Genomic DNA, 24,027 nt, shown 5'->3' on the forward strand with positions numbered 1-24,027 from the left:
ATATTGACAAGCTGGAATGTGTCCAGTGGAGGCCGACTAAAATGATCAAGGGTCGGAGAACAAGCCCTATGAGGAGCGGCTTAAAGAGCTGGGCATGTTTAGCCTGAAGAAGAGAAGGCTGAGAGGAGACATGATAGCCATGTATAAATACGTGAGAGGAACTCATAGGGAGGAGGGAGCAAACTTGTTTTCTGCTGCCCTGAAAACTAGGACACGGAACAATGGCTTCAAACTACAAGAAAGGAGATTCCATTTGAACATTAGGAAGAACTTCCTGACTGTGAGAGCTGTTCACCAGTGGAACTCTCTGAAGTGTGGTGCAGGCTCCTTCTTTGGAAGCTTTTAAACAGAAGCTACATGGCCATCTGTCGGGGGTGCTTTGAATGCAATATTCCTGCTTCTTGGCAGGGGGTTGGACTGGATGACCCATGAGGTCTCTTCCAACTCTATCATTCTATGATTCTATCCTCGCTTAAGTGAGTAACTCTAAAGCACTAGGGGCGCATTTACTACACCAAGCCTGGGCAAACTTGGGCCCTCCAGGTATTTTGGACTCAACTGTTAGGAATGGTGGGAGCTGGAGTCCAAAACTCCTGGAGGGTCCAAGTTTGCCCATGGCTTGCCTGTTGTAGATGCAGCTTCGGGCTCCTTGGAGCTTCTCCGGGCCTCCTCCTTGCGGCGCTGAAGCCCAGGGAAAAGAGGGAGGAGAGAAGGCGCGTTTGTTTCCTCGCCACCACTTCAAGGCTCGGAGCGGGCTTATAAAAACGCCCGGCTGAGGCTTTGTTTCCTTCCCATTCAGGCGCCTCCTGGGAAGAAGGCTCTCTTCTGGCCGCCAAGGATTGCACCTGAGAAGAAGAAGAAGAAGAAGATGGGGGTCCTGCCCGACAGCGGCAAAGCGCCCCGGAGCGGAGACAAGACCCCCAGCTTCAAGGCCTGCTCCGGGGGCATCTTCTGCAACATTAAGGTAAAGGGGGGCTTTCCCAGCTCGCATTCCAACTCCAGCCAAGTTACCCACCGGGTTTCCAAAGCTTTTGGGAAAGGATCGAAAAGTTCCCCAAAGTTGGGCTGGGTGCGACTTCTACGCTTTGCAGGCTGGGGAGAGCCATCCCTTGTTTGTTTGTTTGTTTGTTTGTTGATGATTGGCTGCTGAATTGTATTCTAACACTTGTGGATGTTTAATTGCACTTTGTGTTTTGTTTTCGTGTGTGTCTCAGTCTAGAGCAGTGTTTCTCAACCTTCCTAATGCCTTGACCCCTTAATACAGTGCCTCCTGTTGTGGTGACCCCCCAACCATAACATTATTTTCGTTGCTACTTCATAATTATAATTTTGCGACTGTTATTAACCGTAATGTAAATATCTGATATGCAGGATATATTTTCATTCACTGGACCAAATTTGGCACAAATACCCAATACACTCAAATTTGAATACTGGTGGGATTGGGGGGATTGATTTTGTCATTTGGGAGTTGTAGTTGCTGGGATTTGTAGTTCACTTACAATCAAAAAACATTCTGAACTCCACCAGCAATTGAATTGAACCAAACTTGGCACACAGAACTCCCATGGCCAACAGAAAATACTGGAAGAGGTTGCTGGGCATTGACCTTGAGTTGTGTGGAGTTGTAGTTCACCAACATCCAGAGAGCACTGTGGACTCAAACAATGATGGATCTGGACCAAACTTGGCGCAAATGCTCACTATGCCCAAATGCAAACATTGGTGGATTTTTGGGGAAATAGACCTTGACATTTGGGAGTTATAGTTGCTGGGATTTATAGTTCACCTACAATCAATGAGCATTTTGAACCCCACCAATGATAGAATTGAGCCAAACTTCCCACACAGAACCCCCATGACTAACAGAAAATACTGTGGTTTCTGGTGGTCTTTGGCGTCCCCTCTGACACCCCCTCACGACCCTCTCAGGGGTGACAACCCCTGGGTTGAGAAATGCTGGTCTAGAGATAAAAGCAGGATACAAAGAAAGTAGTACTGTCAAAGGCTTTCGTGGCCAGAATCACTGGGTTGCTGTGAGTTTTCCGGGCTGTTTGGCCATGTTCCAGAAGCATTCTCTTCTGACCTTTCACCTGCATCTATGGCAGGCATCCTCAACAACTCAAAGTTTATTTTCTGGAAATATGAGTGGGTTTATCGAGAATTAAGGGAATTTAACACCTCTCCCAGGAGATGTAGTTTGCTGAGGCCCCTTCCATACAGCTGTATGAAATCCACATTGAATTGGATTGCATGGCAGTGTGGAATCAGATGATCCAGTTCAAAGCAGATATTGTGGGATTATCTGCCTTGATATTCTGGGTTATATGGCTGTGTAAAAGGGCCCTGGGACACCAGTATTCTTTGGACCCTTCTACACAGCCCTATATTCCAGAATATAAAGGCAGAAAATCCAACATGATCTGAGTGTGGACTCAGATAATCCAGCTCAAAACAGATATTGTGGGATTTTCTGCCTTGATTTTCTGGGATATAGGGCTGTGTAGAAGGGCCCTTTGGCAGAAGAAGCCAAACTTCTCCAAACCCAACTCTCATGATTCCCTAGCCCTGAAGCATAGCAGCAAAAGTGGCATCAAACTGCATCAATTTGACTGTGTAGATGCATCAACTTTGCATGTGCATCCCATTCTGAACTTCTGTACTATGTGGACCACTCCACAGAGCCATATAACCCAGAATATCAAGGTAGAAAATCCCACAATAGAGTAATAATAATAACACTTTATTTATATTCCGGCCTATCTCCTCAAGGGGACTCAGGGCAGATCACAGTACGCATACACAGCAAATATTCAGTGCCATTTGGACAGACAGAACAGGACAGAACAGAGAAAGGAGTTATGTTGTATCTGCTTTGAACTGGGTTATCTGAGTCCACACTGCCATATATTCCAGTTCAAAGCAGAAAATGTGGGATTTTATTCAGTTGTGTAAAAGGGGTCTGTGCTGAATTTATGTTGCATTTTACCTGGAAGTGAGCCTTACTGAAACCAGGAAGACTTGCATAGGAGTAAATAGGAGCACACGTGGGGTAGAAAATGCAATGTTGTGTTTATGTTTCCCTTAAAAGCAGCAGGATGTGTCTCCGAATGAGAAAAATATAAATCAGATAGTTTGTTAATTAACAAATAGGAAAACAGTGGGTGCTTTGCTGTGCATGGATCACACTCAGGGTGCATCTACCTGTAGAATTAATGCAGTTTGACACCACTTTGACTATGATGTATACAGACTATGGAAATCAGGTATTTGTAGTTTGGGGTTTTTTTTTATCGTGTCAGAAGTTAGTTGAGAACATACTGCAAGTCACTTCAGGTGTGAGAAAATTGGCCATCTACAGATATGTTGCCCAGGGGACGCCCAGATGTGCTACCATCCTACTGGGAGACTTCTCTCATGTCCCTGCAAGATGGAAGCTCACTCCATCTTGCTGAACTGGCAACCTTCAGGTCAGCAGTCTAGCCAGCACAAGGGTTTAAGCCGTTGTGTCACTGCGGTTCTGTAGTTTGGTAAGGCAGAGAAGGCTTTTCAGACCTTTTAAAACTACAATTCCCATGATTCCATTGCACTGAGCCAGGGCAGCTAAAGAGACATCAAACTGCATTAATTCTACAGTGTAGATGTGCCCTTACTTCAGGTTACAGTGTTGAATACTGTCAGATAAAACTTATATTTTAACCAGAAACCCAATGCATAGTTCCTTGTGATTGATAAACTCAGGCTTATCTATTTACTCACTCTGATTCACAGTTTGGTTAATCTGGAATACCTGAATATAAATAAACTGGAAGAGGTTTAAGTCCAAGGACAATGTTTTAATTGGATGTTGATTCTTCTGTCCTTGAGCCAACTACTGTGCTGGCATAAATTAGTCCCCCCCCCCCCCTTCCTCTGGAGTAGAAGCTGCTGTAACTTTTTTCATCTGGACAGTGGGTTCTCTAAATGCTTGCAGTTTGCCTGAGGCTCTTTGGGGAACAGCAGCGTCCTTTGAACATGTGTGTGTTCCATCTTTTGTGTGAATAATGATGACAAAGGAGCAGTTATTGGTGCTCTTGCTGACAGAAAAATGTCCAAAGTGCTAACGGGTGCTGGCTTGGCACAACACAGCTTGCTTTTGCAAAAGATGTATCTGGGCAGAGAGCAGATGCTGGCTAGCTGGAGGGAAGAAGCAGAGAGCAGTGAATGACCACCAGCAAAGTTCAGAGAAAAGTTGTAGAACAGAAGGGAAGAAAAACAATTGCCATTACTAAAAGTGAAATGCCTGAGCCAAATTCAGCTCATACGGAATGAGTTGTTTGCACCTGTGTGTGTATATATCAGGGATACAAACTGTGTCACCCTCCAGGTGGTTATTGAACTGCAACTGCCAGCATTCCTCACCACTGGTTATGTTAGATTGGGCTGCTGGGAGGTTTTTTATATAAATCATGTCAGAAGCAGCTTTGGAATATACTGCATGTCGCTTCTGGTGTGAGAGAATTGGCTGTCTGCAAAGACGTTGCCCAGGGTACGCCCAGATGTGTTACAATCCTGTGGGAAGCTTATCTCATGTCCCTACATGGGAAGCCGGGGCTGACAGACAGGAGCTCACCTTGTTTTGTGGATTGGAACCGCCAACCTTCAGGTCAGCAGTTCAGCCGGCACAAGGATTTAACCTGTTGCACCACCGCGGCTCCTGTTGGGAGTTGAAGTGTGACAACATCTAGAATATTTTCCAACCTTGAGGTAGATTAGTGGTTTTCTAATTCGTATATTGTTAAAAGAGAACACAAGGTAAATCCATATTACTCTAAAGTTCACAATCAACCAGCATAAAAGTTTGAAAAGCATATACAGTAGAATCTTGGTGATCCAACCTTCACTCATCCAATGTTCTCTATTATCCAACACAGTCTACCTCCCGCCCGAATCCACAGCTGTTTCAATACATTGTAATGTTTTGGTGCTAAATTCATAAATACAGTAATTACTACATAACGTTACCGTGTATTGAACTGCTTTTTCTATCGATTTGTTGTAAAACATGATGTTTTGGTGCTTAATTTGTAAACTCATGATGTAATTTGACGTTTAATAGTCTTTTCCTTAATCCCTCCTTATGATCCAACATTTTCGCTTATCCAACGTTCTGCTGGCCCATTTATGTTGGATAAGCTAGACCAGTGGTTCTCAACCTGGGGCGCCCAGATGTTTTTGGGCTACAACTCCCAGAAATCCCAGTTAGTTTACTAGCTATTAGGATTTCTGCGAGCCCCTGGTTTATTTTATTTATTTATTTATTTATTTCCAACATTTGTAACCTGCCCTTCTCAACCCCCGAAGGGGGACTCAGGGCGGCTTACAACGGCAACAATTCTATGGCAACACATACAAAATACATACACAATATATCAACATTACACATTAAATAAATTGATTAAGTTAAAATCCATTTTAAAAACATTAACAACCATTTAGCCAAATCCAATCCAATTCAGCATCCCAAGACTGTCAGAGCCTGTTCCATTGGCAGTTCACATAACATTGCAATCACTATCAAGCCTGCTCCACAAATGCCTGGCCCCAGAACCATGATTTAAGCTTCTTCCTGAAGGAGAGGAGGGATGGAGCTGACCTAATCTCACTGAGGAGAGTATTCCAGAGGCAGGGGCCACCACTGATAAGGCCCTGTCTCTCATCCCCGCCAAACACATTTGCGAAGAAGGCGGGACCGAGAGCAGGGCCTCCCCGGACAATCTTAAAGTCTGAGGCGGGATGTAGAGGGAGATACATTTGGACAAGTAATTGGGGCCGAAACCATATAGGTCAAGACCAGCACTTTGAATTGTGCTCGGAAATGGACTGGCAGCCAGTGGAGCTGACACAACAGGTTGAGGACCACTGAGCTAGACTACTGTAACTGATTCTATACAATAAGGAGAAATGAAATTTCAAATTGTGAGAAAGTCCACAAAGATACATTATTCCTTGTTAAGAAATTTAAACCAGATTAAGATCAAATCAAAACATTGAGGGCCTTTTAAATGTTTTGCATAGTTTGTTTGCCAGTCTTTGTGCCTTAACCTGTGAAACAGTGTAGATCAGGCCTGGGCAAACTTGAGCCCTCCAGGTGTTTTGGACCTCAACTCCCACAATTCCCAACAGCTGGTAGGCTGTTAGGAATTGTGGGAATTGATGTCCAAAACACCTGTAGGGCCCAAGTTTGTCCATATCTGGTGTAGATGTATTGAAATAAATGTAACCTTGCTTAAAGATGGGAAACGATAGAACAATAGTGAGAAAGCTTCAAAGTGATGATAAGAACCTATGGGTCCTGCTTCTCTCACTTCCCCAGTACATGAATGAGGCATAGATATTGCATAATAAATACCTCATCTGAAAGTCCCCAAAGAGTCGGTGATAATAGTATCATAGACTGATTGTAAATGGTTGTAAACTGTCTTGTGTCCAATGAAGGAAATGGGAAACAAATAAATAAAACTAGTAATTATGGAAAACTGGTCAGTCATGGAAACTGTCTGATTGTGATCAGTGCACAAATGTCTCACCCAGAGAGAGGCTTAACACCACATTTCTTGTTGCGAAGATCACATTAGTGGACACAGTTTTTTTCCAGTGATTTTCACTAGCACATTCCAAAGCAGGCGGGAGAGGTGGAAACCATTTGTTGACCACTATCATTATGTAACACTTTATTGACACTCCAGACAGTAGCACCACAAGGAAGAATTTATCAGCATTTCCACAATAAGCCTGAGTTTTCATGAGGCAGATCAACCAGTTATAAGAGTTTGTCTCCTGTGGATTTACAGGAAACAAAGCCTCTGGACACACTCTGGAGAACAAAAGTCCCTTGTCTTGAATTCTTCTGGGTCATAAGCAAACACACAAGTCATGTCCCTCCTTGCTGGTCCCTTTGATCCTGCTGTACTTATAATGCCACCTTGGTTGGTTTTTTCCATGGAGAAATACCCATGAACAGAGATGACTTCTGACACCATCTTGGACAGAAAAGTGATGTGGGCTTCTCATTGTTCCAAGTAAAATGAATTTGGTGTAAAGTGATGCAAAGTGTGCTGTGTTCTACATGGAATCACCCATATGAGATACATAGTGAATAGCGTCAGTCATGGATTTCATAAAACCCATGTGATCCAGCACTAAACTAAGCAAGACTATTTGGGGCAAGTTCCCTAAGTCGGTTTTCCTTCAGACCCAGTGTTGCTTCTGCTATGACAAGTTTATCGTTTGCTTTTAAACTGATCAGTATAGATGGGTTTCCCACCCTGTTTCAAATTTGGATTCAAAGGTCAAATGGAGAAATGTTGATTGGGATTCAAATCTGAGTCTCCACAATGCCACTGTTTTGAACTTCAGCTCCCAGATATCCCAACCAATTTACTGGCTGTTAGGAATTGTGGGAGTTGAAGTCCAAAACATCTGGAAGGCTGAAGTGCCTGATCTAACTTCTATATTATACAGATGCTTTCATCTACAGAAATAGGAGAACCTATACCTTACAACCTTTGGACCTCCATTGTTTTGGACTTCAACTCCCAGAAATCCCGTCTAGCTTACTAGCAGTTAGAAACTGTGGGAGCAAAGTCCAAAACCCCAGAGGTTGGGGACCATTGTTCTAGATATTGCAGGACTCTTACCATCAGACCTTGCCAATCCAAGATGATATGGTGGGAATCTATCAGTATCTGCTGGGCTACAGATGCCCCCATCATGTTCTGCACTTATTAGATTGATGGTATTGTAAATTGTTCATAAATATCATTCATACTTATGTCAGTATCATAGCAAGTGATGTTCTCTATAGAACGAGGGAGGTGTTTTGTTTTATAATCATGATTTTTGTCTTCTGACAGCCATAAGCATGCTGAGGAAACTATAGGAACATGTTTTTTTTTTAAAAAAAAGATTTTATTTAAATACAATAACAACTTACAAAATAGTTCACTGTTTTGGGTTTTGACTATAGGAACATGTTGACATATCTCTCAGTGTACTTTTATTCGCTTACCCATTTACTTTGTGTTTGTGCAATTTTGGTGGAATTAATCTTTGGTGTCTACTCATTTGGTTTTTTAAAACTCTGTTCTGCCTATTTAGATGACTGTTTTCATGTGCAACCTGTTGATTACAGTCCGAAGAGCATCATTTCAGCAATTGTTTTTCCTATGGTGACACATTAACAATGCTCCCACGGAGGGTCAGCAAGCGCCACTGTATATACACACATATAGCTCTACTTTGTTGACTCTGTGCAATAGGTGGCTCCGTGCCAAGACCTTACCTGTGGAGTATGTGTTTACTGTCTCAGAAACTAAACACCCTGCACTAGTCTCCTAAGCACCACTGGCAGCTGCAGAGCATTGCTTCACTTCCAGTCCGAAGCAATTCTCTGTTGAACGAAGTTCCAAGCTCCAGTCTGTCAGATCCTGATAATGGAGTTCCTGTTTGTTTTATGGCACAGCATTTACAAAGCACCTTTCTCAAAAGTTGTTCCAGAAATAACAAACATAGTATTTTCAGATCAAGTCCTTGATGCTGCATATTCTTTCCCTATATCTCACCCACTCTCCCTATATTTTCTTCTTAATCTTACTTAATCTTAATCTTGTATGTGGGGGAGTTAGGCATATGGCTGAATCACTTTCACATGACTCCTGAGGTGTCAACTCGGTGGGTTTGTTTAGCTGGATTTGTTGATGGAAAATAAGGAACTAGTCCTCTCTTATCATTGCACTTAGATAATTGCAACCTGCACTATGGAAAATTCATCATGACAGAATGGTGGGTAAGAGGCAGAATTAGCAGTGAGGGTGTGTTGTAGAACTGACACCAGCAAATATTACATTCTCATCAAGCTTTTGGGGAGAGAAATATCATCTAGTTTGCATTTTAAAACTAACCTAACTGACTATTTCTAGACTAATATGAAGATTAAATAGGTTTAGCTTAAAGGCTAAAGTTTTGTAATACAGTTCCTGATTCAAAAATTGAATTTAGAAATGTCTGTATTAAGTTGTGTATTTCTTGTTATTTGCTGTCTGGTGAACTTAAACCCATGATAGCCGAGTGGTTAAGAGTTGGCCAACAGGCCTGGTCGTCAACTGTCCTGGTCAGGTTTTGCAAATTCTTGGTTGTGTCCTCCTTGATTGAATTAATTTTCTACTGTCTTCCATCATTCTCCTTTTCAAAGTTTATATGCAAGTTGTATATAAAAAATCCCTGTTGGCTTAATAGCAACATCCATATGCCAGTGAAAAACTGTATCTGAAAAACGAATGTGAATGTTTGTGTCTCGTTTATGTGGAAGTTAGATAGAACAGCCTACGTGTACAAAATTGTCAGAGACCAGAAATAGGCTGTAAAGATTTACAAATGTATTGTGGTATAAGCTTTCATGAGCCAGAGCAGTATTTCCTGACGTAGTGTAAAACAGATGGCTGCCATTCCAAAATAGCACATCTAGTTGCAGCCAAACACATCTGGAGGGATCAAAATTAGAGGAAGTAGAAGTAGAAACTTCACTTCATCAGATATGTTAATTTTTTCCACAGATAGGGAGAACACGTACGTTTTCAAATTACAGAAAGGAAAGGGCCCCATTGGCCATCAAGTCAAGTCCCTTGCTCAGTGCAGGATCTCCAGCTAGAGCACATCCAGTAGATAGCTGTTGAATCTGTTTTTGAAAATGTCCAGAGAAGAATTGCCCAGCTCACTAGGCAATTGGTCCCATTGCTGAACAATTCTTATTATCAAGAAGTTCCTTCTATAATTCAAATGATTTAGGGCTTTATTACATGTAGCTGCTATTCCACGGCACTCCCATCATGATAAATAGTGGCTATATACCAGCATGTGCAGCCAGCCATGTTATTTCACCTTTCTCCATTAGCACCATGGCACTGATTTGCAAATCTGTTGTACTTCTGCATGTCCTCATACCCCTGCTTTCCCACACTTTCACTGCTCTATGTTTTTAAAATATCACATATAAAAACATCTAATTAAAATTATGCACGTTCAAGTCATAATCCAGATCAGTCTGTTGTCAGTCCAATAAATCATTCTCATTGATAACACTCTGCCTGCTGCTCGAATGCTTGGTCCCACAACCAAGTTTTAAGTTTTTTCCTAAAGGATAGGAGGGAGGGGGCTGATCTGATTTCATTAGGGAGGACATTCCACAGCCAGGGGCCACCACTAAAAAAGCCCTGTCTCTTGTCCCCACCAGCAGTACTTGCGAGGATGGTGGGATCGAGAGCAGGGCCTCTCCTGATGATCTTAATCTTCAAGGTGGGTTGTAGAGGGAGATACATTCAGACAAGTAAGCTGGGTCGGTAACATTTAGCACTTAATAGGCTAAGACCAGCACTTTGAATTGTGCTCGGTAGCAAATTGGCAGCCGGTGGAGTTGACATAATAGGGGGGCGCAATGCTAGCTGTACACAGCTCTGGTGAGCAATCTGGCTGCCAACTGTTTGACTAGTTGAAGCTTCCAAACAGTCCTCGAAGGCAGCCCCAAGTGTCCTTCAATTGTTTTTCATGCCTTGTCTTTTTTTTTTTTTACTTTCTCTGATCCTACTCCAACTTGTCCAAAACGAGGACCTAGAATAGAGCACATTCCTATTACTGAATATATTGTAACTATTACCTCCACTTGTCTTAATGAAAATGTTCCACTGTCTTCTGCATCAAGATAATATCACTAGTAGTATTCACAAACTTCAGACTTTGTATCACAGTTTTTCCAAAAAGGCACAACAGTCTCAGTGGTAACTTCTGGAACCATTGTTTCTTCATCTGCCTGTGTTTCATTTCAAAATGTGCAAGGTGGAATTGGGCAGTCAAAGGTGAAAATTGCATGGTGAATTATTATTCAGTACAGGTCTTTCCAGGGCTCCATATATTCTGTACCAAAAAAGGAAAAATTCTAAGTCAAGGAAAGACATTTATAGGATTTTATATGTTTTGTTTAGACATATTACTCTCCTGTTAGATTGGGAGAGTGTTTGGGAACAACATTTAAAACAATCAAAACACCTTAAAAACATAATAAAGACAACAATAAGACACACCTCACTAAAAGTCCCTTCAGCCATCACTAGTTAAAAGCTAAACACCTAATTTAATAAAACGAGAGAGAGTGGAGAGGGAACCAATTGAATCTCCCTTGAGAGGCAATTCAGTAATCTGAGAAAATTATTTCCCTTATCCTCACTATAGGACTCAGGTAGACTCCAATGGAGAAACATGCTTCCCCAAACAACTACTCTGGTATCGCAGCTTATTTTGAACCAGAGTTTCCATATTCCAATGGGTAATATTTGACATCTTCATTTTTCTCTCTGTTATAACCTTTAGCCGAATTTCCAAATATGTCATTAGTCCTTGGTACTGTTACTGGATGAGACTTTCTGTTTTAATAATACACTATCTTTTGTTTACTGTAATATTTATAGTTTCTATTTTTAACTTTTATTTTTTTCTTACTTCCCAGATTGCAAGGAACTATTTGCTTAGGTAGCACAGAATGCCTGTCTCTAGTATTGGGAGGATCTGCAGTCCTGATTCTTATACAACCAGGTTACATTCTTACAAATACTTGAATGTAAAACCCTTAAACTCATCAATGTTCATTTGTAAATAAGCATTCATGCATATGTTGCATAATTTCATAAATGTGTTAGATCAGTGGTTCTCTACCTGTGGTCCATGGACCACCACTGGTCCATGCACCACCACTGGTCCCCAAGAACTAAAATATGGTCTGCGACCTCATTACTACACCTTTGCAATGAGAGCGACTGGTCTTGCAAAATCCTCTTATAGTGCTGAGGCTTATTAAATATGGTTTTCTGTGGGCAAGCAGATGCCGACTACTGGAGGGCATATGTTCTGTGTCAAAAACTAGTGCTGATGTGGTCTATCCAATGCAATTTTCTGAATCAGCGGAATCTAAAGTTGACCAAAAACTGATTCGTAACCTTTTTGGTGTTAATGTTGGAGAGTGGTCCCTGGTCAAAAAAAAGGTTAGGAACAACTGCGCTAGATAGTAGGTTTTATGTACAAACTATGTGATTCATTATGTGTTGTTAAAGTAGTGACTAAGGTTTAGGTTCAATAAGAATGTTAAATATTGCACATAGTTCATTTCCTTCAAATTTTCATTTTTTCTAAATTTACTCTTGTTTCTTTGTGGGTTTAAAATTTCTGTAAAGCTACCATCTCTAGTTAGAAATCCTATAACTTCCATGATCCCTCACCATTGGCTATTTTGGCTATGACTGATGGGAGTTCTAGCAAGGCTGGGGTAGTTAAATGTTCTTTACCTTGCTATTACATGGATGTATGCTTGTTTGTAAGGATGAAATATGGAAAGCATTTCAGAATCCTCAGAAAAGCAGTAGTGGAAATAGTAAAATGAAACAGGGCAACTGTTCATTGTCTTCTTATTGGGCAGAAAAGAAGATTTGGATTGGATTAAAATTTGAGGGGTGGCAAAATGGACAGAGGAGGGAGGAGAAGATTCATGTGTCCAAATGAATTCCCTGGAATAGAAATGGTGTCGAAGAGAATGGGCAGTCCCCAAGTTACAGACATCTGACTTACAAATGATTCATAGCTAAGAATAAGGGTGAGACAACAAGAAATGAGATAAATCTACCCCTCAGAAGGAAAATTTATTCCTGAAAGAGTGATCATGGGGAAAAGGTGTCTCCACTGGAGCTTTGTCACCAATCCTTGTTTGCACAAGCTAAATTTTTCAAAATCCATTTATTACAGGGACAGGAAATGAGGTGAAGTCTTCTGAACAGAGGCACAGAAAGCAAAACAAACAATACTGGGGTGTTAACCCTTACCTGTGCTATCCAAAGATAGATGGATGGATGGATGGATGGATGGATGGATGGATGGATTGTGTGTGTGTGTGTATTTGGCTGGAGTTGCACTTTAAAAAGTACCAGTTCTGACTTACAAACAAATTGAACTTAGGAACAAACCTACAGAACCTATCTTGTTTGTAATTTGAGGATTTCCTGTAGTACTTTTTAGCACATCTCTAGAACAGCAGGGAAACATGCTTGTCATATTTTTTTTAAATGAGACAATGCCAGAATTGGATGGCAGCTGTGCCCATTTGGGACAAGTGCATGAATATTGCTTTTTTTGGTTACTGATGGTAGTTGAAGTGGGGTGTGGGGAGTGCAGTCTGTAGGAAGAGAATTGATTGATTTCGTGTTGCTTTAGGCCTAATATGGATTGGATATGCAGAACAGAGAGGTGCTATAAAGTTATGTGGATTTCCTGGCAAGGATAACAAACTCATGTTCTTTGCCCAAAATTTGATGTCCTACTTGTACTACAAAAGCAATTCCATCTATTTCGGTGAAACTAACATAACATAAAGAGGGGAACCGGAATGAGATCTGACATTACGGTAAGTCTTTGTAGTCTCCAGGCATGTGCCCTAACCAATAAAACTGCTTCTGATGCCATTCCTTAGATTGTATGCATTTCAGTCCAATTTCTTCCAAGTCTAGAAATGTCAACCTTTGCTTAGAGCAAATGCTTTGCAGTTTGAAGGATGTTGCAAGGCACTATTGTGCTTGCCCTCTTTACCTGACTGGGGAAACACCAGTAGGAGAACAAGTGACTTGGGTCAACAGTGACTTGTGTGTGATTGAGTCAGGACCTGGCATGTGTTTGGCTTGGCAGCAGTGTCAGGACAGGTGGGGAGGCAATTTCGAGGAGCAAAGGTCACTACAAATGAGAGAAGAACCCTACCTTTGCCTTGCTCATAGTAGCTGAACAGAAAAGAAAGCTGAAATGGTATGTGTGTGCATGAAGAAGGGCTAGTTCATTTGGCACCCTATATATTTATGTATAAGTCTGGAAATTATAGTCAAAACATTAACCCCAAAACTTGGTTTGACTTATCTGTGGGTCAGTGTTTTACTGTACCTTAATTCTTATCACAAAAAAGGAGCCACCCACTTTTCTGAATCGAGTGGCATAAGACAAGAGCTTAGTCTGTCCCGAGATAAAATAAGCACAACCTTTTTAACTCTCTCTGCTGTGATGCCTCTTCTGGACTTTTTGAACACCTGGATGGGGAAATGGAGGCATCCAGGGGCAGTTGATCCACTGAAGTGTCATTGATGCTTTCCCATCTCTCTGAAATAGGTCTCAACTTATCAACAGGTCATATCAAAATCCACAATTTTGACCTCAGTACTTGATTTAACATAAGGTGGACTTACACAGAAGTATATATGGCACTTTGTAGATATAATTCCATTCAGTACTGTAAACTGTCCTGGTTTGGTGGTAGCCCATGTTAATGTAAGTTGCCCTGGAACTTCTGAAAGTTACATTTCACCTCAAAGTTCAGTGTAGCCTACTCTCCTGTGATCTAGGATTGCTGCGTCATTGCAACCGAACATTATGAACTCTGGGAGAGAAAGTATCAATGAACTCAGTGAATCTTCTTAGGAAAATTGCATAAGATGGCTGTGTTGTTAATCATGTTGCTATTGTGTGTCCTCAAGCTGTTGCCGACTCATGGTGACCCTAAGTTTAGCTTCTCATGGGATTTTCTTTGTGAAGTATGTTCTGAAAGGGTTTCTGTTGCCATCTCTCTGAGACTGAGAGAGTGTGATTTGCCCAAGGTCACCCAGTGGCTTTCTGTACCTGAATGGAAATTTGAACCATGGTCTCCAGAGTCTTAGCTGAACACTCAGACTATTGTGCGACACTGGATCTGTTGAGTAATATCATTTCTCAATAAGTTTGCAATGCTTGTACCAGGTGCTGGTGTGCATGCACACAGACAAATGTGCACATACCAGAACAAAGCTTAAAGATCTCTGGTGACTTGGGACAAGGGCCAAACTTCACTTCATAAAATAGAGCTTTGGCCTTCCATATATTTTGGACTTCAGCTACTAGAAGCCCCAGTCAACATGGTTAATGTTAGGGGATACTGCAACACGTATTGCTGACCATCTGGACCACCAAAAGTTCCCCAGGCAGTGGTTCCCAACCTTTGGGCTTCCAGGTATTTTGGACTTCAACTCTCAGAAATCCCAGCCAGTTTACCAGCTGTTAGGAACTGTGGGAGCTGAAGTCCAAAACACTCGGAGGCCCAAAGGTTGGGAACCACAGAGCGCTTATGTCGCAATAGGCTTATACCGCAATAGATACACAATAAATTGAGAGCTTATGCCATAGTGGTGTAACTGCTATGGGTATGTACAAATTGTCCTGTCCTTTTAAGTTGTACCTTTATCAAGTGAGCTGCCAGGTAGCATGTTAGCAATTGCAACTGATAATCAAAAGTCAGGACAGATCCAAAGGCAGCAAGAGCAACGGTTATAAACATAACCAAACCCCTTAGGGGAAACAAAAGTGCCCAGGTCCTTTTTATTGTGGGTGTGGTGGATGGATGCCTAAAATGTCATAAAGGAGTGGTCCCCATAGATAAGATTAGCCAGAGCAGAATAAGAGGGAAAGGTGGCTGATACTGGGAGTGAGGACCTGGCCTCGGATGTTGTGTGAGAAGAAAGTTTGCATAAGTGCATAGGGTCAGGAAAAGCAAAAGAGAACTGTAACCGCAGAAGGGAAGAGATTATCATTCAGGACCTTATCTACACAGAAAGAAAATAGAGAAAGAAACACTGAGAGTACAAAGATTCCACTGTGAAGTTGAAAACATATTCAAGGACAAAGAGTGGAGCATGCACACAATGAGAAATTGCAAACAATATTTTGTTTTTTTAGAATTCTAAACTAGCTGTGCCATTATTAGCTACTGAACCAAACAAGGCAGAAGAAATAGCAATTGCCAAAAGAAGAATCAATACTTCAATTCACTTGTGAATCAATACATATGGGGTAAAATCCCCCTTGAAACATCCAAGCGAGGGCTTGTAACTTTGCTTTGGTCATGGCAGTAGTCTCCTAAAGTTTGGAAATTTAATTTTTCAGACTATATCTCCCTGAAGCACAATGTCCATTCTGGCAGAGGACTCCCAGTAGTAGTCTTAAAAAAGATAACCTTTTCAGGCTTTCTAAAGATTGGAGGAGCATGAGAGATGTAAATCCGGATGAGGCAGTGAGTGTGATTGCTATTTGTCATATACATTTAGTTATTTATTCATTAAATTTTATCCAGCGTTCCTCTAAGGACTTCAGAATGATGTACATAAGTAGCTCACTTCTGTTAAATCCTCAGAATAATTATGTGGAGTAGGTCAACCTGAGAAACGGTGACTTGCTGAAAGGATCCCAATGAATGTCATGGTTGTGCATAGCTAGTCGGGTCTACTCAATTGGCAAGAAACCACTGTATCGCATCAGAAATGTCTTATGCCTTGTGGGGTAGAAACTGGTCAAAGCAAGATGTTCAGGAGCTTACAGTTAAAGATCTCTCAGAAACCACTTTCATACATTTAGAAAAAGTTCCAGCACTGCTACTCAAGGAATTTAAGTCAAGTCTTTTGATCAGGCCAAAGTTAAAAAGCTAGAGTGTATCAAAGGCTAAATGGAGAACACCAGCTGATTGGGAAACCAGAGCCAAGGTTAGCTTTGGTTTTCTAGCACATTCACAGTGAAAATTGCAATCATGAGCAGACTAAAGCATTGCTTGACTCAAAGATTTAATGAAAATAATAAATGGGTTAAGCCCTTGTGCCGGCAGGACTGAAGATGGACGGATCAGAGGTTCGAATCTTGGGAGAGCATGGATGAACTCTCTCTGTCAGCTCTGGTTCCCCATGCGGGGACATGAGAGAAGCCTCCCACAAGGATGGAAAAAACATCAAAACATCTGGGCGTCCCCTGGGCAATGTCCTTGCAGACGGCCAGAAGTGACTTGCAGTTTCTCAAGTCGCTCCTGAAACACAAAAAAGGTGGTTTCCAAGGAATTGTGGAGGTTTACTTCAGAGCTGCAAGACTGAAATGCTTTAACTGGTCCTTATTGATAGTAAAAGCTTTCATCTGAAATATGCTGTAATTTTAGTCCTACCCTTTCCTCTTTTCCCCTGCCTAACACCGGAATGTACTCTCCCACCCCTCACCCCAGGATTTTTGTGGAATGGAATTTATCCCTCAGGCTGAAAGACACACCCCCCCCCTTGCTGTAAGGCCCAGGCAGTTATAATTGTCAGATTGGTTGTCACCTGGAAATTTTCTGTTCGCCTTAACATCTGCTACTAAACTGAGAGGTGGAACAGCTTTGGCTTCTCTCTCCACATTTTCTCCTCCTTGTTCCTCCCTTTACTCCTGCTGAGTAATATTCAATAGATGTGCAATAGATGACTTGGACCAAGGAACCCTGTGTTCAAATCCCCATTCGGCAGTGAGGTTTGCAAATGAGTTACTGTTTTAGTCTTTCCATACTGGTTGTTGGGTAGATAATGTGGAGAAAAGCCATGCATTCATCCCCGCAGTCTCTTAATTAATGATACATTCCAGCAGTAGTTTCAAATACTGGAAATTGGAAGAGACCCCAAGGACCATCTAGTTCAATCCGCTGCCATTCAGGATCCCATAATCGAAGCATTTGCAACAGATGGCCATCCAGCCTTTGTTTAAATACTTCCAAAGAAAGAAACTTCACCATACTTTGAAGTGGTGTATTCTATTGCCGAAGTAATGTTTAAGCAGAATCTCTTTTCCTGTAGTTTGAATCAATTGCTCCATGTCCTAGTCTGTGGAGAAGCAGGAAACACACCGTCTCTATCATCAATATGACATTCCTTCAAAAATTTAAACATTGCTATCATGTCACCTTTCAACCTTTTCTTCTGCAAGTTAAACATTTCTGGTTGGTGGATCAACTGGAGGACAGACCAGGGAACCAACCCAAGAAATATAACGGGTGTAAAAAGTGCTCTGTAGTGGATAACATCCTGAACAATAGACTTCTAAAAATTAAACCAAACATATATTTTAAACATACAAAAGGAATAATCACAGCAAAAAATCCAAACCAGCAACAAAATTTAGAGCTTTGCATTTAGAGACAGAGGCAAGAATCCAATATTAAAGCTTCCATGTGTTCTACTCTGTGTTTCTTAGACTATTTATGTACATTGGGAGGTGTGCATTTTTTTAAAAAGACAGAACAATATTTGGAAATATGGATTATTGTTCTCTGTATTGAGTCTGAGCACATGGGTAAAAAGAAAGTCTAGGATCTAGAGTCCCCAGGGTCCCCAGGTGTTTTGGCCTTCAACTCCCAGAAATCCCAGTGAGTTTACCAGCTGTTAGGATTTCTGGGAGTTGAAGGCTAAAACATCTGGGGACCTACAGGTTTAAAACAACTGATCTAGAGAGTTGGGAGCAGAAATTAGAATCACAAGAATTGGAAGAGACCACAAAGGCCATCCAATCCAACCCAGAATCAAAGCGATCTCCACCCAGAGAAAAGTGCCAATTCATGTCCTATGTGTATGCAGTGATTTATTCATTTATCGTATCACGAACGAACCAAACAGTTGTGTTGTATATAAAAACTAAAAACAAAATAGAGAACCCCACAAAGTTTGCAAATTTGGCATTCTATTAAATGTCCTTTGACTAGTAGCTGGCCCCTTGGAGTGCCTCTGGTGTTGCTAGAAGAAGGTCCTTCATTGTGCATGTGGCAGGGCTCAGTTTGCATTTTAATAAGTGGTCTGTGGTTTGCTCTTCTCCACACTCGCATGTTGTGGACTCAACTTTGTAACCCCATTTCTTAAGGTTGGCTCTACATCTCGTGGTGCCAGAGCGCAGTCTGTTCAGCGCCTTCCAAGTCGCCAATGTTCTGTGCGTGCAGGAAGGAGTCTCTCATTTGGTATCAGCCATTGATTGAGATTCTGGGTTTGAGCCTGCCACTTTTGGACTCTTGCTTGCTGAGGTGTTCCAGCTAGTGTCCCTGTAAATGGCATGCTGGCTGATATATGAACAGGGGATGGGCTGCAGATGTCATTGCCTTGTTCCTTTCACTATTGGTTTCTACTTCCCAGCAGATGTCAGGTGGTGCAAGACCAGCTAAACAGTGTAATTTCTCCAGTGGTGTAGAGTGCAGACACCCCGTGATAATGCAGCATGTCTCATTAAGAGCCGCATCCACTGTTTTGGCATGGTGAGATGTGTTTCACATTGGGCATGCTTACTCAGCAGCAGAGTAGCAAAGCACAAGGGCAGATGTCTTCACTGTGTCTGGTTGTGATCCCCAGGTTGTGATGGTACAGAGGGAAACATTCTCTGAAGGAGAATTGATCTGTAAACGGGAGCTTGGTTTTATAGTTTTTTGGTTTTATGGTTTTATAGTTTCAGTATAAACATTCTAAAAGTAACCACGTTATCACACCAAGGATTTAAAATGGGCAGACTCGCATTTCTGTGATCTGCAGAATTCTGGGCAATGTAGTTTAGGTCAGAGGCTTTTGAATTCTCACCTATAGAGGTCCTCACCTTCCCAAACTACATTTCCCAGAATTCTGCAAGCAGTAGAAATGTGGGGCTGCCCACTTTAAAGCGCTGGTGTGATAGCTTCGCCAATAAGGCAAAGTTTTTAAATAGTGTCCTCAGAGGACACTCAAGGAAACCAAAATCATTCCTGAATGGGTGAAGTGACAGCTTTTACCCTCTCATTGTGGATCCAAGTACAATGTCTAGTCCAAAGCATCCAAAGATTGTCTTCGGGACACTTGGCATTTTAGATCAGATAATATCTTCAGGATGTTGCTAAAACAAAATTGTAATAAGGATGCTGGAAAGCATGTAACAAAAAATTCCTAAAATGGTCAGTGCTTTTCCAAACATTGACTTCATCCAAATTCCATGTTTGAAAGGGGATCTCTCTGTATAAAAACTTGTCTCCTGCCTGGTCATAAATCAATGACTCCAGTTAGGTGAGAAAAGCTTGACAAGGTCTCCAAATGTCTTGGCATCTTCATTGATTTCAAGACAACATCCTGATATGATTTATGAACTAGAGGCTTATTATTTGGATACTATTGAAAACCAACCAGTATGCTTTTATTGACACTTAGGATCTCGTCACATTGAGGTAGAGAAGCATCTTCTCCCCTCTTCTCTGTGCTATCAGCATGCTGCTGGCACTGAGTCCCCCAGATCCCATCATATGTCATAATGCTACTTCCAGTGGACCTCTGTGGGGATCGGTGCCAGCAGCATGGACAAATGGAGCCCAGACACTCAACTCATCATAGAAGAAGGCCGGAGGAGGCAAAGAGGAAGCAGTGGACAGCAGGGAAACATCGTGCGAAGGGGTACCACAACTCCAACTATCCCCAACAGTAACAGAATGCAGCATGATGCTGCCCCACAATTTCCCCAGCTGTGCCCTGGTTTTGTAAGGGCCATCTGATGAAGTCCTTAAGAGCCATTCAGATGGGTGCCTTTAAGCATTGCTGCTCAAATTATTCCAATATGTATTGGCTTTACAATGTACTTCATACTGTTTCAGTCTATGTTCCCATATTTTGACATTTATTATGGAATTAAAATTATCTGTCTGAATTTGCAGAATTGTGAATTCTGTATTGTATCAGCTCTAGATAAGGAAGTCCCCCAAACTATGCATGAACTCTGCTGGATATGCCACAGTTTGCTTATCTGATTTCTCTGGTGGTGCATCTGGACATGGGCCATCATATACTGGTTTAATATCATATTGTTTGGCCTTAGAGTTATATTGCATTCAGCATTAAGATGTGTCATGAAGCTGAGACTCTAATTTTTCTTACTGCTAAAGAAGCATTGTGGATCTGATATGGATTGAGACCAACAAATGCAAGTAAAAAAAGTTTAAGCCCTTCCCCTCTTTGCAGTGCAATCTCTCTGAGAAAAAAAGGGGGGGGGATCTCTTGGTAGTACATGAAGTTTTAAATTTATTTTAGAGCTCACACGAGGAAGGCTAAATTTAATAGGTGAACTTTCTAGGAAAAGAAAGAATATGGGGCACTGTATGTCTATGGCATATAGTTTAACTCTTGTAGTTTTCAATTTAGACCTAGAGCTTAATCCATCTCCTTGTTCCATTGAATAGACCCATAGAATAAATGAGAACCTGAGAAATCAACTGTTCTGTTCGACTGCAAGTCGCTTCTGATGTAAAAGAATTGGCCATCTGTAAGGACATTGTCCAGGGGATGCCCAGATGCTTCTCTCATGTCCCTGCTTGGGAAGTTGGAGCTGACAGAGGGAACTCAACCAGCTCTCCCCAGATTCGAACCCCTGACCAAGGGTTTAACCCATTGCGCCACCATGGACTCCTCTTCCACTGATAAAAAATGACTTTCATAGTTTGTGTTTCTTCTTGTGTATGTACCTTACCTTTGACATTTTTTTAATGTGACTGCAAAATCAACCTGTACGCAATGTACTGAAAAGTATGTCTTTGAGGAAAGCCTGTTGCAGGAAGGGGCATGGGTTAATATTTGGTTCACTCCAAGTGTTTATAATGCAGGTACAGTGTCTGCAGCAGGCTATTTTCACTTGGATGAAGACATTCATTCCTGTGCTTCCTTTTGTCCTGTTTCACTGCATGCCACACCTGTGTTTCCTTTTTGCAGCTCTCTTATCGCTTCACTTTATTTGTCATATGCGATGATTTAAAACAGATTTTGAAGCTCCATATAAACTGCTTGTATTAAAAAATACAAGCTCTGAGGCCCAGCATTGTTTGATTTATGGTGCTCATGCAGACACTACCTTGCTTGGGTTGCTGTGAGTTTTTCCGGCTGTATGGCCATGTTCCACAAGCATTCTCTCCTGACGTTTCACCCACATCTATGGCAGGCATCCTCAGAGTTTGTGAGGTCTGTTGGAAACTAGGCAAGTGAGGTTTATATATCTGTGGAATGTCCAGGGTGGGACATTACTAGAAATGTGTGTGGGTGTGTGTACCAGTTACAAAATATGATTTTATACCTAACGTTTTTCTAGATGCTGGAAAGTATGAGAGGCAGAGAACTGCAGAATAAACTCAGAAAATCTAGTTTCTTATTTTGTCTGTATCTGCATGACCTCTCTCCCCCTGTTCATCTTGTTCTCTTTTGCTTTTCCACTCTGCATCAGAGAAAGAATGTTTCAGCATCCTTTCTGTTCTTCAAACCTGCCACTCTTTATATTTTTGAGACATTTTGATTACCCAGATATTTCTGTTTTGAGTATTAACACAATGGCTCTGTGGCCAACTTTCTCAGATTTGGGGATTTTATTGCAAGCAAGTTTACAAGGGCATGTGATCTGAGTGATGCTTTGCTGCAAGCAAGAGCCATTAAATTAGTGATGGATATATTCAAATCCGAGACTCCCTAGAATCTGCCAAAGGTAGGTTTGGTTCTGGAATGGATGCTTTCCCCATAAAAACAAGAAGCACAAGATGGACATTATTATTTTGAATCTAGTAGCATTCATGGAAACCTGCTGGAAGCAATCTGCTGTGTTCAATGTTGAACTCTGATGAAAACAATACTTCCAGGAGGTCTATATTCACTTGAGTCTCCTTGTTTTGAACCCAATTCTGATTTCAGTGTTAGTCTTGGAAACAAAGTGTACACTTCCCTGCATGTTACTTTCCATAAAGGGAAAGGCGTGTTCACCATTTTTACAAATTTGTCATGGGAAGTATCCATGGGGGCTGTCCAAATGGTTTGGATGTATGCAGTCTACTGGTATTGTTGACCTACTTCCATGCTAAACCAACCAGGAATTTTTACAACTAATGTTATAACTATGAAAAACATGCTATCTTCAACAGGATTATATGTACGTGTGTACAGTGGGCCCTTGGTAACTCCTGCTGTTATGTTCCAAGCACACACATGTACACACAGATACTTGTTGGATAATAAGGAGGGATTAAGGAAAAGCCTATTAAACAGCAAATTACATTATGATTTTTAAAATTAAGCACCAAAAGATCATGTTTTACAACAAATTGACAGAAAAAAACAGTTCAGTACATGGTAACGTTATGTAGTAATTACTGTATTTACAAATTTAGCACCAAACATTGCAATGTAATAAAACAGCTCAGGATCTGTACGGGAGGCAGACTGCGTTGGATAATACAGATCATTGGATGAGCGAAGCTTGGATAAGCAAGACTTTACTGTATATACAATGAAATAGTCAAATGGCATCTTTTACATACAATTACAAAATAAAGGCTGGCTTTTTGGATTTTGAAAAAGGTGTTTTCAAGCTGTGGGTGGTTAATTCCTTGGTGTAGAAATTGTGGGTATGGAGGGCTGACAGTATAAGTATAATACTATTAATATTATATACCACTTCAAAGTACAAGAAGAGACAGGTCCTTGATCTCGGGAAGTCACCATGTAAAATTCAACACAGGATAGGAAGGGAACACAAGAATTAATGAGAAAAGACTGTATGACTTTTTGAGTAACATCTGCTTGGCCAAAGCATTTCAGTGAGTGGTGATATTACATAGAGATGTGTTTTCAGGATCCTCCCTGCTTTAAACACACACAGCTGATATCAGAGGTACCTGTGTTATTATTTACACAAAACCAAATAAAGTCCTTATCCTCTAAAACTTTTTATGCCATTTTGACCATCGACAATCCATTTATTTAGCTGGCTGCTATTTCGGTGATCGTTTCATTACCTTCTGCTGCTTGGGATATTTTGTGGTTTTGAAAGAATTCCTTCATATCCACTGATCACCCTTTAATTGTGATGCTATATCTTTCCCTTACTATGTCTGCCTACACTTTTACACAAGGAGGTCAGAGTACAAATTTTCACTCAAACACAAGGCTCACTGGGCGAGTGTGGACCAATTGTTTGCTCTCAACCCTACTTCGCATAACATTAAATAACTTACAGTTGTTTACACAATCCTATGGTTTCTGGAGGATAGGGAAATACGTGTAGAAAAGATATCTTCCATAATTCCAAAATAAGATTTTTTAAAAGTGTTTTGAAAATACCCTATATTTTTGCTGT

The 24,027-nt window shown here is 41.2% G+C and overlaps 1 protein-coding gene across 1 annotated transcript in view; it reads left to right on the forward strand.

Annotated features, from left to right (window-relative positions):
• The first annotated feature begins 772 nt into the window (after nt 1–772).
• The window catches only part of SLCO2A1 (solute carrier organic anion transporter family member 2A1), a 74,911-nt gene continuing 51,656 nt past the window's right edge, over nt 773–24,027 (forward strand). The window contains exon 1 of the mRNA XM_067465928.1: nt 773–964. Within this exon, the coding sequence (XP_067322029.1) occupies nt 869–964 (96 nt within the window). The 5' untranslated portion in view covers nt 773–868. The remainder of the gene's footprint in view (nt 965–24,027) is intronic.

This window comes from Anolis sagrei, chromosome 3 (assembly GCF_037176765.1).
Source record: "Anolis sagrei isolate rAnoSag1 chromosome 3, rAnoSag1.mat, whole genome shotgun sequence".
Taxonomy (NCBI): domain Eukaryota; kingdom Metazoa; phylum Chordata; class Lepidosauria; order Squamata; family Dactyloidae; genus Anolis; species Anolis sagrei.